Below are 19654 nucleotides of genomic sequence, written 5' to 3'. Positions count from 1 at the left end.
ACAGCATTTTGCATTTAAAAATAGCAGCACATTATCTACAAGGACATAATATTGATTTAGCCTAAAAACAATGCTTCAATGCACATGTAGATTCACAGGCCATTCAAGCTGTCTACTGACCATAGGTTAAACATAACTAACGCGGAAGGACCAAAGTTTATACCCTATGCTGTGGTTTCTATGAAGTGATGCTTTTCCTCCAATATCTCTGGTTTTTAGGAAGCAATTTATTTTGCCCTTGAAAAAAAAAAGGTTAATCTAATTTTCTTAATCTGATAAAGTCCCTAGGGCATTAGGACTGTTTCCTAATTAAACAGTACTTGACAGAAAATCTAGAGCAAGACTCTGAGGGGAAGGAAAGCTGCAAACTTTGACTGCTAGGGTAGAAATGTCCCTTCACAAGAATAAAAATTGTATTGGATGAAACAGAACTGAACTGTGATCATCTCTGTCTGCAATATGATTAATAATGCCTTTCAAAGGATTTAAACAGAGGCTCGTGGAGGACGCCTGTACAAGGAGGAAGACAGGCGAGTCAGTGAGCAAGGTTGTGAACTCAGTCCCAGGAATACAATGTTGCCCTTTTTGTTAGCTATAGGGAAACCAGACAATGTTTTGTTTATCTAAGCCTACTGATTGAATTAGGTCAGACTAGCTCTGGAGGGAATTGTTGTTTAAAACACACACACATACACACACACATATACAAATAAATGAAGACATGAGCAGCCTTTTAGTTGAGTGATTTTCTTAATGAGCATGGAGAGGCAAGCATTTGGAGAAGGAAAAAGTGTTTCCATTGCATTGAAAGGGCTGCAAAGCATTGCCATTGGAAAGTATATTAAAGAATATTTAAGCAAAGCAAGAAGCAACTAGGCAGTTTTATACTTTCTGGAAGAGGCATATTAAATGCATAAAGAGGGAAACAGTGTAAGTAGAGTGGGAGATGGAGGAAATTGGGAAAGAGGAAAGTGGGAGGTGAGCTTGCCCAGAATTTCAAACTCAGAGGAGGAACTGTGGATTCTGGTCTTGGCTTTGGCTGGTTGGTTGGCTGTTCTTGGCACAAACGTCACCATTTGCTCACCTCAGGAGAGAGTTAGCTATTCTAACAAGATTGTATAGAACCTAATAAGTCAGTAATTTCACATTCATAAGCAGCTAGACATCCTTAGAGAATACATTAAGCATACACTTGCATGAAATATTAATTTTGATATTATATTTTGAAGATGAGATTTTTTTTATCTGACAATTTAAAATATAGCATAGATTATCAGCTATATGGAGAAACTACCTTCTTCCCAAATAATAAGAAAATTTAGCTACTATATCTATTCTAGAACTTTTATATGCAGAATTTTCTAGAATTGATATCAGACTTTCTACACAAATCTGTACTTATTTGATTCACTTGACTTTTCAGGATTATAAAATTTGAAATGTCAAAACCTTACCGCCATCATATATGTGGCACTCACACATAATTTTTAAAGTATTCATTCCTATATTTTCAAAATGATTAAATAAACTGTTATGTTAACCATTGATCATTTCCTATGTTTTCCAAACAAAAGACTATGATATGAAAAAGTCTATTTCACATAGCCACTTAAGAAAATATATGCATTTTCCTTCTTTCTTTTAATGTCAAAAAAATGTGTCATCATTGTGCCACTTCCTCTGTGGCTTTCATGGATACAAAGAAAAAGCAAAATCTTAAAAAAAAGTTATTTCCTGATTTAAGTCTTAACACTGTTGTTATTAATAGTACGCTATGGTAAGGTACCACCATCTGCTAAAAACTATACAGAAAATAAACTAAGAGTCCAAAAGTAAGACCAGAGTTATTAGAACAGAGAGAATAGAAAGTGCATATATGCACACAGTACATCTCATTTTTTTTCTTTTTCAGAGATGTATTCGATTTGGTTGGCTTTATGAGGATCCCATGAAGGATATAGGACCCCTGGTGCCCTAAAGCCTTTTCTTCCCCAATGATCAATGAAGAAAAGGCCCTGGAGAGGTCTTGATCTCAGTAACTTCTGCTTTGTCTGAATCTTAATCTTGTCCTTTTGCATCAATTATGCAAGTAGACTAAAACAGGATATGGATATTCTTATTTTTCTGGGCTTTCCAGTTCCAGCTCTTTCAAACACACCTACTTAAATGTTGCCAGTGTGAAAATCCCAAGCTACCTGCTATGAGTGAACTGTGATCCACCATATGCATCAGGAATAATGCTTTGAAATAAAAGGAAATTCGAAAGTTTGGAAACTCTTAGGTGGAGAATGGGTCTGGGTTTTTCTGTCATTTCCTTTTTTTTTTTCCTTCTGTACAGGTGCCATGTGCATGACCATGCTGCCTCTAGTACCACAGGAAATACCTGCATATCAGAATGGGCATCTGAGAGGATGTGTTTTATAACCTCACAGGATCATGAGAGTAGTTTTATACCTGGGTCTTAATTTGTTCCAGGGACTAAGAAGAAAGGGAGACATAGCTATGGTCATTATGTTCTGTTGTCTATGTGTGACTAAGATTTTATTTTTAATTTGTCAATCTTGGAATCTTTCAAAAGCTTGCACTGAGCAACAATTTTTTTCATCGCCTTTGAGCGTGTGTGTGTGTGTGTGTGTGTGTGTGTAATAGCTGTGAAATCAGACTTAAATGAAAATAGCTGCTTCTACAACAAGCTGGGTCTTCTCCGCTACAATTTTTCTCAGTGTCAGAATGTCCTGCCTTGTGTTGGGGTGGATGGAATCCCTGGCCGCAGCTTCAGAGGCAACCTGTGACCGCTGCAGCTTTTGGAGTCTGATGGGTAAAAAGGAGAGGGTGGGAGTGTGTGCGACAGGCAGACATACTAGTGGGAGGGAGTCAAATTGCTTTGAGCTAGGCTTGCAAATGTTCTATGTGGATGTTATCCTGCGTGCATGAGGTGCCCGCAAATAAACCCATCTCTGTTCTCTTCATAGTTCTAATGGCAAGTCTGTGTCGTGGTCCGAACCAGGTGGAAGACAGGTGCCCAAAGGCCAGCACATGTGGCATCGCCTGTCGGTGCACGTGAAGACCAACGAGACGGCCTGCAACCAAACGGCCGTCATCAAACCCCTCACTAAAAGTTACCAAGGCTCCGGCAAGAGCCTGACCTTCTCCGATACCAGCACCAAGACCCTTTACAACGTGGAGGAGGAGGACGCCCAGCCGGTGGGCTTCAGCCCTTCCAGCAGTCCTTCCAGGGCGGCGCCCCGCCGCGTGCCGACCGCGGCCAGCACGCCGCCCCTGCCGCCCCACCTGGCGGCCGAGGAGACCCCCCTCTTCCTGGCCGAGCCGGCCGTCCCCAAGGGCTTGCCCCCGCCGCTCCAGCAGCCGCCGCTGCCGCAGAAATCCTTCCTGGACCAGCTGCAGGGCGTGGTCAACAACTTCAGCGCCGGGATCCCGGATTTCAGCTCGGTGCTGGCGGTCCCCGGGGCCGCGGGGAACGGGGGGCGTCCCCTGTTCCCGCCCCCGGCGCCGCCGCAGCACCTGCCGCTGCTGCCGCTGCCGCTGAGCCCCTTCGCCGAGGAGCCCGCCTCGCCGCCCGGCGACGACGACGACGAGGACGACAGCGAGAGGTTCAAGCTGCTGCAGGAGTACCTGTCGGAGCGCGAAGGGAACACGGAGGAGGACGAGCTGGAGGAGGAGGAGGAGGAGGAGGGGGCCCTGCCGGCGCCCAGCAAGCCCACCCCCGAGGCCTCGCCCGCCCTGACGCCCCCGTCCCCCTTCCGCGACTCGGTGGCCTCGGGCAGCTCCGTGCCCAGCTCCCCCGCGTCCGAGTCGGTGCTCTGCACCCCTCCCAACGTGGCCTACGCCTCGGTCATTCTGAGGGACTATAAGCAGAGCTCTTCCACCCTGTAGGGAGGAGGGGTCCCGGGGGGAAAAGCCAGAGGGGGTCGGTCAGGGGAGCCTGAGCACCTCCCCCGGAGAGACGCTGCGGGGGAAGCTGGGCGGGAAGCCGAGGCCGGAGGTGGAGTCAGGGAGCAAGGATGCTACGGCTGCTGCCGCCTTAGCAAGGCCAGCGCCGGAGGTGCTGGACTCCGCAAGCCAGAAAGGATCCAGGCAAGGATTGTCTTGAATTCAAAACCCTTCTCTTGAATTCAAAACCCTTCTCTGGGAAGAAAGGGAATTCCGACAAAGCACAATCCTATGTAGTATGTAACTTTTGTCGCAAAAAATAAATAAATAAATAAATAAAAACCAACCCACATAATCTCTTTGGACCGTTGCGCATAGATGTACATGCCCACCCACTTGGCCCGTTTGGAAGGGGACAGCGGGGAGGACCGCTCCGTTAATCGTTAGCGCGTCATCCTGGTGTTTCCAACGAGCTTGGTGGAGCCAGATGGAGCAGGTGGGTGAAGGAGGGGAACCACGCAGAGAACGGTGATGGACAGCAGCTGGTTCCTCAAGCCCTTCTCCCTACTGGGCCCACAGAACCCTGGTATCCCGGGCCCTCGGGGGAACTGGCCCAAAAAGGGGGTCCATCTTCACCGACTGCACGCCCATCCAGTACCAGCCTTGCTGTAACACTTGGAGAAAGGTGCGTGGACACCTTGCTGCTCTGTGATTTCCCTCTGTTTAGGAGAACAAGAATAGGAGCAAAGTCATCAACCAAAAGCGCTTCATCAGTAGTGCTAAGAAAGGGCGGAAGGAGAAAGAGGACAGTGCAGAGGCTTGGGGCTTTGAACAAAATCAGCAAAATCAGCTTCCCATATCTGATGCTCGCTTATTGGCGATTTCGTTTAAAAAAAAAAAAAAAAGCCAGATGAGATTGTTCGGAGAGTAGCAGAAGAGTTTGCGGATTTACCTGTGTGCCAAGGGGGCTCTCCTTTGCCCTTATGTTAAAGAGAACAAACCACATGGCAAAATCGTTACCTTCCATTTACTGTAGCAAATAATACTTACCAGTTGAACTTCCTAAGATGCAGTATGTATTTGGTGCCATTGTTTCTCCTATGTACTACAGAAACAAATCTATCTTTGAACTTAATGGTGTACTCATAGCAGCTATTATTGGTTTCAATGACAAAGAATTCTTTCCAAGTGTCACCGAAGTCCTTGTAACTAGCAAGTGAATGTGATCCTGTGTCCTTGTATACCCGTGATAATAAAAACTGTGCAATGTAATGTCAATCTAACTGCAACTAGAAGACTGTCTCTCCGATATAGTATAGATATTTTTATGTCCCAATAATGTTTTATATGCCATTGTCATCAATATCTACAGGAGCTCTTTGAAGGTTGGAGTGCTCTGGTCCAATGTTTTTCATATGTTGCTCAGATGGTCCTTCTTTTAAGAGGGAACTTATTTTTCAGATATTTTATGATGTGGAAATATGTTATTAATGAAGTGGTTTGAAGATTTGTTATACTAAAAGTTCACAAAAACTGTGGGTAACAGTAAAAAGGTGGATTTTATATAATTGCACACATCATTATTAAAACATAAGATTGAAATAGTATTTACATTATTTGTTTCCTTTATGATTTTTTTAAATTTTCCACTGCTACTTGAGCTTTATGTGCTTAAAGCATACATTAACCACTGTCTTGTCATAATTTTTCAAATTATTTATTCCTCACTTTTTGATTTCTTTTCATTTTTACTTCCATGTTCTTTCATTCATGTATTCTCACTGTCCTAGCTTTTCTTTTTCTTTTTGTTATTTGCAGTGTGTAATATCTATGTCTGTGTAATCCAATTGTTTCATTTTTACTCCTCCCTTTCCCCCCAATAAAAGAGATTTTTCTTGCTGTTTCGATTCTTGTATTATTTGGGAATGAATCTTATCTCCTTAAATATCTTTGTTTATGCCTTATGTTCAGTCGTTTAATGTGCTTCCTTCATGTTAAAGCTGCTGATTTCTCAGCCAAAAATTATCTTAGACTCTTTAAATACCCACTGCATCATTTGTTCAGAATTTAACATCCACTCCAATGTTTGAGGCTCATATTTCTTATGTCTTCCCATATCCTACTGCCAAGTTTAGTCAGTTTTATATTAAGAATAGACTGCCTTTTCTTTTAAAAAAATTATTTTATTACACCTTTGGTAGAAAGACTCATGACTGAAATGTGATTTCAGTTCCATTTTCACTGTTATGAGGCAGAACGAGGAAGATGGATGGTTCTAGTGCTTGATATATGGTCTACTAATTGGCAAACTAGCAAGGGAAAGTATACAATCTAATATTAGTGAAACATGTTTTTTTATCCTAATGCCATTGACATCTGTTCTTAACATCAGAACTTGTGCATTCAGAAACTTTTAAAGTAAGACTAGATCAGAAAAACTTCTTCTACTATTCAAATATTATGTCAGTTTGTCCTGAGGTTTTAGTCTCAGATGTTTGGTGAAAACATTCAACACCAGTCACATTATTACTCTGAATGCCTACAATTACCATGATTAAAAGTTTTCCTGAGTATAATAGATTATTAGCTCTTAAATCATAATTGTTCAAAATTGGAAATATACACATATGTACCCTATACAAAAAGGGCAGAAACTTTCCACCTTAATGTATGTGCTTATACAAGTTGTTTAGCTTCTTGTGAAAGTGTTTCCCCTTGGCTCGTTACTGCCTTTTGTCAAATAATCTTGATAATGCTGTATAATAAATATTTTCTATTTATTAAGCTAGTATGTTCCCTCTCTCTAGTTTGTAAGCATGACAATGACAGAAATTGACTGGTATAAAAAAAATAATTTCAATGGTTTGATTTTGCTCAGAACACATCTTTTAGGTGAAAGCTGGAGATAACCACACAAAATCTACAGACCAGGTAGGTGATGAAGTAGAAGATAATTTGATCATGAGAAAGGACGTATCAGTTTAAAGTGAACTCCAGAATTTAAATTTTCAGTAGTGTGGCAGACATTGTCATCTAGCTTTTTTGATAGAATATGTGATGTTGACAAACTCCAGCATCGCCAGCAAAGCTTTAAAGACAGAGGCATCCGAAAGCCCCATCCTTGCTTCATTGTGCCCCACACGGCCTTTTCCCCTTGGCTCACACTCTAGGGACACCTGGTTTTTCACTTTGTTGATATCCTCCTGCTCATCCCAACTTATATTCCTCTGCATTTCAGTAGAGACTTCACTGGTCCTCAAAACAATGGAGCCTCTTATTCACATCTCTGAATGAGACACCTGCAAAGTAAGGCATCTACCAAGTGTCATTTGAAGAGAAAACTTGGTGATACCAGGGCCACATCCATGAGATCGTGGTGCCTTTGGATGGATGGAGCAGCCTCTATCCAGGAAGGCTGATGTTGAGGAAATTACCAGAAACAGGAGCTGAGACACTGGGGTTATCTGCATGGTGCCCAGAAAATAGAGTAAGTTATGAAATAGGGGCTTGGTGTCTGATGAGGAAAACCCATAGGAGAGAGAGAGAGAAACAAAGAATGGGGAAGAAAAGGAGAAAATGACAATATTTCAGATGTGTAGTCCAAAGAAGCAGCCATATACATTGTGAGTCATTAAGGCCTCTGCCTGGCAAGTCCAGAAGCTTCATCACAACAACGGAGGCATTTGGAGATGTTGAAATTGGAATCCAGATACTACAAATGTTGTAATAGGAACTGCCCCAGCAATTTCTATCCCGAGAAGCCACCAAAGAGAAGAGAAGCAACCTATTTTTAAACCTACTCTGGGCTAGAAATGTTGAAGCTCCCCCCCCCCCCACCTCCACCCCTCGAGATCTTAGTTCTCTGACCAGGGATGGAACCCCTAGCCCCTGCAGTGGAAGCGTGGAGTCTCCACTGCTAGAAGGCCAGAGAAGTCCCTGCAGCTCCTTTGCATTCATTCTCAGCTAATCTTCCCAGTACTACAGCCATAAGGAATATTGTAAAGAACTAAAATAATTTGCACTTGCCCAAAATCTCCTAGATAGTAAGTGACTCAGCAGGGAATTGACCCCCAAGGAAAGCCTGTGAATTCATGCTCTTCTAGAGAACCCAGGAAAATACATAGGAGTCACTGTCAACTGGGACTGCTCTCCCTTTCATGTTCCCATATTTTATTCACATCCCAGATTACATTATAACCTACATATCTCTTTCCCTGAAGAGACTGTTAGTTCTTTCTTGCATTCTAATACCTGATTTCTGAGTCTTCAAGGCAAAGCAGACACTCAATAAGTATTTGCTGAGAAAGTAAATGAGTATTTACTATATAACACTATATAGTTTTCCCAGCCCAGTTCTCTGAAAATTTGTTCCAAGATCCTTATGGGGTCCAGATCTCTGTATTTCTACCTACTGATCCTAAATCTGCCAACTGGAATAGCACATATTTTCGTCATGAAAAACAAGCTCTTCTTTTGGCATCAGAGAGAGCAGTCCCACTGGGCAGCAGATCTGCTTTGCCTGCAGAAGAGGGTGGCAATACTCAATGTTCCCTGAACCCAGCCAGAGGTCTGGCAAGGTAATGCTAGGTGTGGGAAATGCGTCCTCTGCAGGAGAACTGCAGATAAGACATGGACCGCTGGAGAAGGCACCAGTTAGAGGGCAAATAAGTCATCCATGGGGATGCATGGGCTGCGGATTCCTTCCTAACAGAAGTATATCCCTTTAGACAAAATGAAAGGCTAATTGTGTCACCAAGCCTTGGGAGAAAGGAAGTCTGAACTTCGAGAATTCAAGAAGTGATGCTATTAAACTGGAAACTGGCTTGATTTTCTCAGGGTAGCCGGAGAAGCAGTGCTTACAGCTTAATAAACAAGAAGGAAAAGCTTATGAATGAAGATTATAGAAGCTGAAAAGGAAAATCATCATAGAATTAAAGAGTTGGAAGTAAATTTAGAAATCACCTAAACTCTTACCTCAGTGAAGATCTGTCTTATTCCCTTGTGTCTTGTTCTTCTTCCCGTGTCAGGCTGGGGCCAGGTGAGAAGCCTCCACTGACTAGGGTTGGACAGGGAGGGACTGGCTGGTACAAGGCTTATGGCCAGCGGTTGTGCAAAGAGAGAGAGCAGATGGTCCTGGATCCTGGAAATGCAAGTCCGAAACTACATTGTTAATACCCAAAGCTGGTCAGAGAACAGAACTACTGTGCAAATCCAGGATGAAGGTCTCTGGGGAATCAGGAAAACCAAGAGATAGCACCAGCAATATATGCAACAGGATGGCAGCCTGATGGAACTGCAGAGACAAAATACTGGTAACAGAAAAATGAGCTTTTGGTAAGAATCACAGAGGCTTATATATTCGTGACCTGGTTTAAGGGATGGGATGGATTTAGGGGACTTTTGCCCTCTGCCTAAGTATTTCCAAGGACTGAGATCTTGCATTAGATAAGGAAAGGCTCTAATTGTTAGAAAAATCTTCCTTTTCCAAAGTCAAAATTTGCTTCTTTTCTCTAACTTTTGTCCCAAATAGTCATTGGAAGGACTGATGCTGAAGCTGAAGCTCCAATACTTTGGCCACCTGATGCCAAGAGCCGACTCACTGGAGAAGACCCTGATGCTGGGGAAGATTGAGGGCAGGCAGAGAAGAGGTGACAGAGGATGAGATGGTTGGATGCCATCACCAAATTAATAGACATAAGTTTGAGCAAACTCCGGGAGATAGGACAGGGAAACCTGGTGTGCTGCAGTCCATGGGGTCACAAAGATTAAGACATGACTTAGCAACTGAACAACAACTTTTGTCCAGTTCAAATTCTGCCTTCTGAAAAAAAAGACTGAATACATTTAGTCCACTGGGCACAGGGCTTCTCTTCAGCCACTTGAAAACAGCGATTATAAAAAGAAAAAAAAAAAGAAAGAGAAAACAGCGATTATGCCATTTGTTAGTGGTTTATTCTCCAAGCCAAGTGCTTTACTTCTTTCACTGTTAGCTTTGTTCTTAGGTTCCTAAACTGTTAATCAGGCTATGGTTATATCCCAATTTTGGAATATCCTTTTTAAAATTCTGCATCCGGAACTAAGCATAATACTGCACGGAAACATTTGAAACTGTGCAACTCAGATCAGGACTTGAATCCACCATCTTTTAGCTGAGATCACGCACCTGGTCTCAGGATTTATGGTCAGCCTTGGAACTGTCACAGCACCTGTGCGAGCGTCATATTAATTTGCTGTTGTGTTACAGTGAGCATTTACTGAGGCTCAAGATCAGAAGTTGACTCGTCATCCATCATCTTGGATCTATTTGGTTCTAACCAGTTTTTCATATCCTCTTTAAGATTGTGCCCTGCCCTATTCTTTCCTATTTCATCTTGACTCTTTTAAAGAGTCAAGAGTCATCTAGTCATTCTAGTGTTGCTGCCTCAGTTCAGTTCAGTTCAGTTGCTCAGTCGTGTCCAACTCTTTGCGACCCTATGGACTGCAGCACGCCAGGCCTCCCTGTCCATCACCAACTCCAGGAGTTTACTCAAGTTCATGTCCATTGAGGTGGTGATGCCATCCAGCCATCTGGTCTTCTGTCATCGCCTTCTCTTCCTACCTTCAATCTTTCCCAGCATCAGGGTCTTTTCAAATGAGTCAGCTCCTTACATCAGGTGGCCAAAGTATTGGAGTTTCAGCTTCAGCATCAGTCCTTCCAATGAACACTCAGGACTGATTTCCTTTAGGATGAACTGGTTGGATCTCCTTGCAGTCCAAGGGACTCTCAAGAGTCTTCTCCAGCACCACAGTTCAAAAGCATCATTTACTCGGCACTCAGCTTTCTATAAGGTCCTGGCCCAACTCTCACATCCATATATGAATGCTGGAAAAACCATAGCCCTGACTAGATGGACCTTTTATGACAAAGTGATATCTCTGCTTTTTAATATGCTATCTAGGTTGGTCATAACTTTCCTTCCAAGGAGTAAGCATCTTTTAATTTCTTGGCTGAAGTCACCATCTACAGTGATTTTGGAGTTCAAAAAAATAAAATCTGCCACTGTTTCCCCATCTATTTGCCATGAAGTGATGGGACTGGATGCCATGATTTCAGTTTTCTGAATGTTGGGCTTTAAGCCAACTTTTTCACTCTCTTCTTTCACTTTTATCAAGAGGATCTTTAGTTCTTCTTCACTTTCTGCCATAAGGGTGGTGTCATCTGCATATCTGAGGTTATTGATATCTCTCCTGGCAATCTTGATTCCAGCTTGTGCTTCATCCAGTCCAGCATTTCTCATGATATACTCTGCATATAAGTTAAATAAGCAGGGTGACAACATACAGCCTTGATGTACTCCTTTCCGTATTTGGAACCAGTCTGTTGTTCCATGTCCAGTTCTAACTGTTGCTTTCTGACCTGCATACAGATTTCTCAAGAGGCAGGTCAGGTGGTCTGGTATTCCCATCTCTGTCAGAATTTTCCAGAATTTGTTATGATCCACACAGTCAAAGGCTTTGGCATAGTCGATAATGCAGAAATAGATGTTTTTCTGGAACTCTTTTGCTTTTTTGATGCTTAGTATTGTGTTAATTTGGTGGCAGTCTTGCCACCTTTTGAGCTCACACTTAGCCCTGAGCCAGCCATACCCCTTAATCCATTTTCATATAAACTGCAGGAAATAAATATGAGTGAGGACATTTTAGCAGGTTGGATTTCCCTGGAACAGATCCTGTGAAGAGAATTTGAATAAAAGAGGTGTGTTGATCCCTGGAAGCAGCAGCAGAAGAGTGGGAAAAGGAGGCAGCCGACATGGCGACATGGCCATGCAGGTTCCCTCTGCGGACTCAGTCCCACTGAGACTCTGGGAGCCAGTAGTGGGCATGACTCATCCTTGTCTCTGCTCCCCAAAGGGCAAAGGGATTGGAGCACTGAATCACTGATTCCTGTCATGGCTGAGGACCACCAAGCGGGGAGGTGCACGTTGGATCCAACTGCTTCCAGTTTGTCGCTGAGGCAGATCCCTGTCTCCAGAGAGAGGCTTCAGGCAAAGATTGCTGCAGATGTCGGCAGCTGGGAATCTAAGAGTTGGCCTGTGGGGGAAGGTGAGTTTCGAGACTGAGCAGGGCATCAACAGTACTTGCTAGAGATGTGATATGGAAACAGATAGACAGGTAGATAGCAAACAGCATACATGCTCACAGATACAGACGTTGGTACAGATAGGAATAAAAAGCAAGATCTGTAGAAAGCAAGGCAAAGGTGTATTGAAGGACTTGAAGTAAGTCCTTCATGCTTTGAAAAAAGCCATTCAAAGAAACTACTATTTCTTTGCGACTTCCCTGCCGGTCCAGGGGTTAAGAATCCAGCTGCCAGTGCAGGATTCGGTAGCTCATTCGGGAAGATTCCACACGCTGTGGAGCAACTGAGCCCACGCACTACGACTGCTGAGCCTGAGCTCTAGAGCATGTGAGTCGCAACTACTGAGCTCGCGTGCCCTGGAGCCTGCGCTCTGCAACAGGAGAAGCCACGGAGAAGCCCGTGCACCGCAGCCAGAGAGCAGCCCCCCACTCGCCGGAACGAGACAAGAGCCCACACACAGCAACAAAGACCCAGCACGGTCAAAAATATTTTTTTTTATAAAGGCCATTGTTCCGTTATAGCACAGGGACGTCACAAAACAAAGTTTAAGGGCAGCTGTCCTTTAAATAAATTTGTTGTATTTTTAGTCGCTAAGTCATGTCGGACTCTTTGCAACCCCATGGACGGTAACCCGCCAGGTGCCTCTGTCCATGGATTTTCCCAGCAAGAATACTGGGGTGAGTTGCCATTCCCTTCTCCAAATTTTTTATTAGCTTCTAGATTATTTCTTTGCACCATTTTCTTAAACTGTCAGGTTTTTTTTGCATGGTAGAAACTTAGAGAATCAAAGAAAGAAAAAATGATCTATAGTCACTGCATCCAAATACTAGCATTACAGATATTTTGATTTTTCCTTCCAGGAATATTCAATTAAGTAAGTATGGTTTTAACAGTTAGGATCATCTTTCATTTATATTCTTTCTCTGTTTTTTTTTTTTTTTAATTTAACAATACGACTTAAACAAGGATTTCCACTTGATCAGAGCTAAGGAAGCACCTGCTTGTAGAGTTAGGCAAAGTTCCCAATCTCGCTGGGCCTGAATCCAGGAACACTTTGGGAGAATAATTAATGCCTGGTTCCCAACTGAGGTGCAAATATATAGCAAATTACAACATATAGCAGCATAGCTGATAGACGGGGCAGGTTATGGAGATGAGCAATAGATGACCTGAAAGAGAAAAACAAAGTCATGAGAAAGGTAAATAGAATCTGGGCAAGAAAAAGCAATAGGGCTGGACTAGACGGGGACAGTGATGAAGCCCATCAGAACCTATCGCTTGGCAATGGACAGAGCCCTGTGGCTCAGTGGTAAGAATGGATCTCTATGGGTGAACAAGTCTTCTCACCCCTGCACCCAACCCTCACATATAAAATATGGACTCAGCCACAAGAAGAGGCAGGGATCTCCTGGTAGGCCAACAGGAAAGGTAAGTGATGGAGATCCCGAGGGGCAGAGCGCCTATTTGGGGACAGTCGCGCAGAGAGCTGGCCAGCCTGTGGCAGCTTAGTGAAATGGTATGGGGGCATCAATAACAGCTCAGAGCAGGTGGTACTGAGCTCTTAGCAACAACAAGGGAGGGAGCCTGAAAGGCTGTTAGCGGTCAAGGGTGGGGCAGGGTCAATATGTGGGCAGTCCAACCCAGGAAAAGGTGTGGATAGATGGCCGTGGAACACAGCAGGGATCTGCAATAGGGACAAGTAAGGTACTGCAGGCAGCAGCCAAAGCAGATCACAGAGCAGCAGCTGAAGGCAGAGATGCAGGCAGGGTGCAAATTACATCAAAGGCAAGGCTCTCCCCCTTCAACAACTCAACAGAATCTGGAAATGCCATGGTATTTGCCACAGAGCAGGCAGGCAGTTATGGTAAATCATTAAAGTGACCTACTTAGTATTCACAAGCTAATACGTTAAAAGTATTTCTTACATACATTAACAAAGATACTCCATAATCTTTATTATATGCATACCTTGCAATTTATTTAACCATTCCCCTGCCATTAGATACTTAAATTGTTTATAACTTCTTGAACCCTACAAATAATATGAGGAATTATTTCACACCAAAAACTTTTTTCTACATACAGTACTTTTTAGGTTTGTTTCCAAGATTATGTTATCAGTTATTGGATAATAGGTCTTCCATGGTGGCTCAGACAGTAAATAATCCACCTAAAACACAGGAGACCTGGGTTCGATCTCGGGGTTGGAAAGATCCCCTGGGGAAGGAAGTGCCAACCCACTCCATATTCTTGCCTGGAGAATCCCCATGGACAGAGGAGCCTGGCAGGCTACAGTCCATGGGGTTGCAAAAAGTCAGACATGACTGAGCAAATAAGCACAACACATTTGATAATGTTATTTATTCCCTCTCAAACAATATTTATTTTGCATCACACTTAACTTTGCAACATTCTTTGAGTTAGAATGTAGTCTCATTTTATAAGGGAGAAAACTGAGGCTCAAAAAAGGTGAAGTAACTTGCCTAAGATCTCAAAGCTGACAGGATATCTATAGTGATGACAGTACATGTCCTGGGTCCCAAATCACATGATCTGAACCACCGTACTCTGCTGGATATTGCATTGAAAATACTACACTGGAACTAGTTTTGAGAGTTCTTAAAACAAGTAAACACACTTAGTTTGAATAGCAAAATGACGGAAAATTTATATTGCCTGCTCTAGAATCATCTGGATGTGAATCATCTCTCAAAGGGCTTCAGGATTCCATGGAGTTGGGGAAGTGTGCCCAACTCCACAAGCAGAATCACCACGTATTGACTCACAGTGGAAAGCTACCAATAAAAAAACCAAACAAACTCAAAGTCATTGTCTAATTATAATAATTTATAAAAGTATTAGGAAATACTTGAAGTAAAAAGTATATTATAATAAAAAGTTTATAGTTAAAATAATTATTATATTCTATGGTTCTGCAATTTAACAAATGATATACCATTCTAAATTAAATATACTGGGAATTTTTAAAAAGAGTCACTCTGTTTTTCAAATAGACAATTATTATTTGCAAAATGTTTACTAAAAGAATTTAGAATAAAAAAATATGTTAGGGAGGGAATGACCCCTCTTCTCACAAGTATGAAAAATTTCATGAGTAGATAAAAAGGTAATTCATTAAATTTCTAATAAGTGCCACTCAACAAGATTGAGGTCAGTGTTGTTCAGTTCAGTTCAGTCACTCAGTCATGTCTGACTCTTTGAGACCCCATGAACCGCAGCACACCAGGCCTCCCTGTCCATCACCACTCCCAGAATCCACCCAAACCCATGTCCATTGAGTCGGTGATGCCATCTAACCATCTCACCCTCTGTTGTCCCCTTCTCCTCCTGCCCTCAATCTTTCCCAGCATCAGGGTCTTTTCAAATGAGTCAGCTCTTCGCATCAGGTGGCCAAACTATTGGACTTTCAGCTTCAACATCAGTCCTTCCAATGAACACCCAGGACTGATCTCCTTCAAGATGGACTGGTTGGATCTCCTTGCAGTCCAAGGGACTCTCAATAGTCTTCTCCAACACCACAGTTCAAAAGCATCAGTTCTTCTGTGCTCAGCTTTCTTTATAGTCCAACTCTCACATCTATACATGACTACTGGAGAAACCATAGCCTTGACTAGACGGACCTTTGTTCACAAAGTAATGTCTCTGCTCAGCAGCGGCCACAGGACTGGAAAAGGTCAGTTTTCATTTCAGTCCCAAAGAAAGGGAATGCCAAAGAATGCTCAGTGTTGTTCAGATGTCACTAAAGCTTCAACATATTAGCTCCTTCTTTAAATAAATTTAGCTCAACAGATGTAAAGCATCTAAATGTTTCTTTCACTAAAAGTGATACATCTGGTTCAGGGAAAAATGCAGTGTATTGAAAGAACCCCAGATTGGAAATCTTTAGCTACATCCAAAATTAACTGTTTGCTTGTTGGTAAATCACAGTCAAAATCCATAATCAGGTATAGGTTTTCACCTTATTTATGTCTGGGCCAGTATCACAGAAGCTTCCAGATTTGCCTCCTTCTTTCAGATTTTCTCTCCTGTGGTGCGTTTATCACTTAAAATTAAACCTATAGATTAAACAATGTCAAAGATATAATGCTAGGGACATAGGGATACATAATAAGTCTTTTATACATTTGCTATTATTATATATAATTCAAATTCATCATTTTAGAGATTAAAAATGTTGAGGTGGAAAGGAGTTAAGTGATTTACCCACAAGCAAACAGCTAATTTTGGATGTAGCTAAAGATTTCCAATCTGAGGTTCTTTCAATGCATTGCATCTTTCCCTGAACCAGATGTATCACTTTTAGTGAAAGAAACATTTAGATGCTCTACATCTGTTGAGGAAATGGCAGCTAACATTTAATGAATATCAAGTATGTGACAGGCACTGCACTGGATGTTTCCCAGGTTTAAACAGTTGAAATCCTTCGAACAACCCTATAAGGGTTGGTATTATTAATGTTGACAAACTGAGTCTTGAAAAGTCTCAGGTATCTTACCTAAGTTTAGAAACCTAGTAAATAAATTTGAATTCTGGCAGTCTGACACTGAGCCTGCTCTTAACAACGCTATTATCCTGATTCTGCAAGTAGGTGTGATCTGTATTAATCAGGATATGCTACACTGTGCCACAGTCTCAGAAAAGAAAGGAGAGAGGGAAGGAGGAAGCAGGGATAGCTGAGAGAGAAAAGAGAGAGGAAAGAAGGATGGGAGAGGGACTGAAATTTCAGTGCCTCAAGAAAATAGTGTTTATTTCATGTTCACATAAAATTTGCCACAACCCCCCCCCCCCCCCCCCACCCAATCCTGGTAGCAACTTGAACTTGGTCTCTAAATTATTTTAGTAAAGCAAATGCATGAGCTGGAGGTTCGTCCCCTGAAATCTAACTGCAAGGGAGGTTGGAAAATGCAGTCATCCTAATGCCTAAGGCCAATGGTGAACAGGTTTCCTCATCTCTGCCACGGCCATTATCCTCAATCCACAGATAAGAAAACTGGCTCTCAGGTATACTAAGTAGTTTGCCTAGAGTCACAGGGCTAATAAGTGTTGATGACTAAGTTCACAGGATCACTGGAATCCAGAGCTTACTTACTGATCACTAAACCATGCAGACCCCTTTGTCTCCTGGCCTTTTCTACTCTGTCACCTCCCTGACTGCACACAGAATATTTGCTAGTGTAGATTCTTTAGACTTGTTATCTTTTTTCAGGTTTTCACTACAATGTAATCTGCTTTCATGTAACACATGTTAGACATTTTAGCACAAATTTCCATGACCAATCCTTTCCGCTTATCAAAACCCAGTCTGATGGCTGATGGCAAACAGTGCCACCAGTGCTTCAGGGAAGGTTCTGCTACCTCAAGTAGCTAGATGTGACTTTAAATAACCTTCATCCTTCTGTAATGGGAAACTTAGTTCTCCATAAGTAGTGGTGATCAAGGGGGAGCATTTTTAAGTGGTTGAAAACATCATTCAACTTCTTTCCTCATAATTTTTGGCTAAATGAAAATTAACTTCTTACTGCCTAACTTGTTAGTGTCAAGGCTTCCTTTATGGCTCAGTGGTAAAGAATCTGCCTGTAATGCAGGAGGAGCAACAGACACTGCGTTCAATCCATTGGTTGGGAAGATCCCCTGGAGGAGGAAATGGCAATTCACTCCAACATTCTTGCCTGGGAAATCTCTTTGGACAGAGGAGCTTCGAGGGTTACAGTCCAAAGGGTCACAAAGATTTGGACATGACTTGTTAAATAACTAGTTAAAACATTATGAGATAAGAAGATATGAAATTCATACATTTACAAAATTATTGTAGAACCTTGTTGATAGGATGAAATACTTTTCTAGGAGAGAGGACCTTTAATTAGTGAGCAGTTTCTGCTCACTCAGGCTGATGATATCTGATTTGACAAAATACAATCTCTTGCTCCTGGAGAAATAGGTGTCCTTTATTCCTTGATTAGATATGTTTTATTTCTACTTAATGGAGAGAGTGGGGTGCAGCCTCTCCAGCAAAAGACAGCCTCAGAGGCATAGTACCTGAGACCTAGAGAGATGGAAGTGATAAAGGACCCCTGACCATTGACCCACATTCACAAGGCATGCAGTGACCCCTGTGGGTTGACATGTCTTTTCCCAAGATACAAAGAGGGTGCACTTTATGGCATTATTTTTTCACCTTTCTGATGGGGGTCTTTGCTGCACAGATTTTCAGAGAAGTTCTCATTCTAACAGGTAGTAAAATACTAGTCAACAGTATTGTTTCAGCCTCTTCTACCTACAGAAATATTGAAAATCCTCATTGTTTCCTTTTATTTTTAGTTGTCTGGGGGCTTCCCAGGTGGCTTAGTAATGTCCCTGCTGGCTCAGATGGTAAAGCATCTGCCTACAATGTGGGAGACCCAGGTTCAATCCCTGGGTTGGGAAAATCTCCTGGAGAAGGAAATGGCAACCCACACCAGTATTCTTGCCTGCTTGCCAATGCAGGAACTGCAAGAGATGCAGGTCACTGGGTTTGACCCCCTGGGTTGGCAAGATCCCCTGGAGAAGGCAATGACAACCCACTCCAGTATTCTTATGAGGATCATCCCATGGACAGTAGCCTACCAGGGTCTACTGTCCATGGGGTTCCAAAGAGTCAGACGACTGAGAGACTCAGCTTGATAGTTGATTTACGACGTTGTGTTAGTTTCTCCTTCACAATGTAGTGAATTAGCTATTTTGTCGTTCAATCACGTCCAGCTCTTTGCAATCCTGTGGACTGCAGCATGCCAGGTTCCTGTGTCCTCCACTATCTCCCGCGGTTTGCTCAAATTCACGTTCATTGAGTCGGTGATGCTATCTAACCATCATATATTCCTTCCCTCTTGGACTTACCTCCTGCCTTCCCATCCCACTCATTTAGGTCGCCAAAGAGCACCAAGCTGAGATGAATTGATTAGGTTTGACACATAGGCACTAGCACATGTGAAATGGTCAGCTCTGGGAACATGCAAAGCAGCAGAGAGCTTAACTCATTCCTTTGTCGCAATGACTCTCCAAGTTTGACTCTACAGATCTTAGATCTGAAAGTCCGGAGATTTTATTCAATAAATACTATCCACTTTCACATTCACACTCCACCATTCTACATTTGCCTGAATATAAAGGCTAAACCAAAGGGAAAATATGCACTCATGAAAGATTTAGTTTTCCCTGACTGTAGTCTCTCCTGTTTACCAGTTCTGTTGGCATAAGCAGATAAAATTGAATGACATCTCATTTTTTCTGGTGCCTGTGTATGAAAAATTATGATATTGCAGGTCATTATGTATACTGTATAAAGCAACTTCACTTCAAATCAATAGCATCTATATTCCTCTTCCTTACAACCAACATGAATGGGTTTTAAATTTAATTCCAAAAATATTTATCAAAAGCTTAATAAGAAACATCATCTCTGTATACTTGTGATTTTTTTAAAAAATCCATTATTTTCAAGCTGATTCTCTTTAAGCTGCTATCTAAAAACAGCCTTAAATCACTATTGAATATTTTTTAAAAACTTTACCTCCACTGCCAAAGTGAAAGAAAGGAGAGGAAAATCTTTTCACATTTTGGAAATCATAGGATCCCTCAAGACACCAG

At 42.3% G+C, this 19654-nt stretch overlaps 1 protein-coding gene and 1 pseudogene across 3 annotated transcripts in view; both read left to right on the top strand.

The window, feature by feature from the left end:
* Positions 1 to 6677, top strand: part of GRM1 (glutamate metabotropic receptor 1) — a 402017-nt gene extending 395340 nt beyond the window's left edge. For 2 of the 3 annotated variants that reach the window (XM_070461683.1, XM_070461684.1), the window contains exon 9: positions 2973 to 6677. In XM_070461683.1, coding sequence (XP_070317784.1) covers positions 2973 to 3894 — 922 coding nt within the window. In that variant the 3' untranslated portion in view covers positions 3895 to 6677. The remainder of the gene's footprint in view (positions 1 to 2972) is intronic. The other variant, XM_070461685.1, reaches the window with a different exon arrangement.
* The window catches only part of LOC139033034 (elongation factor 1-alpha 1-like), a 57391-nt pseudogene continuing 42006 nt past the window's right edge, over positions 4270 to 19654 (top strand).

Source organism: Odocoileus virginianus, chromosome 34, assembly GCF_023699985.2.
Source record: "Odocoileus virginianus isolate 20LAN1187 ecotype Illinois chromosome 34, Ovbor_1.2, whole genome shotgun sequence".
NCBI lineage: Eukaryota > Metazoa > Chordata > Mammalia > Artiodactyla > Cervidae > Odocoileus > Odocoileus virginianus.
This window is presented reverse-complemented; position numbering and strand designations above follow the sequence as displayed.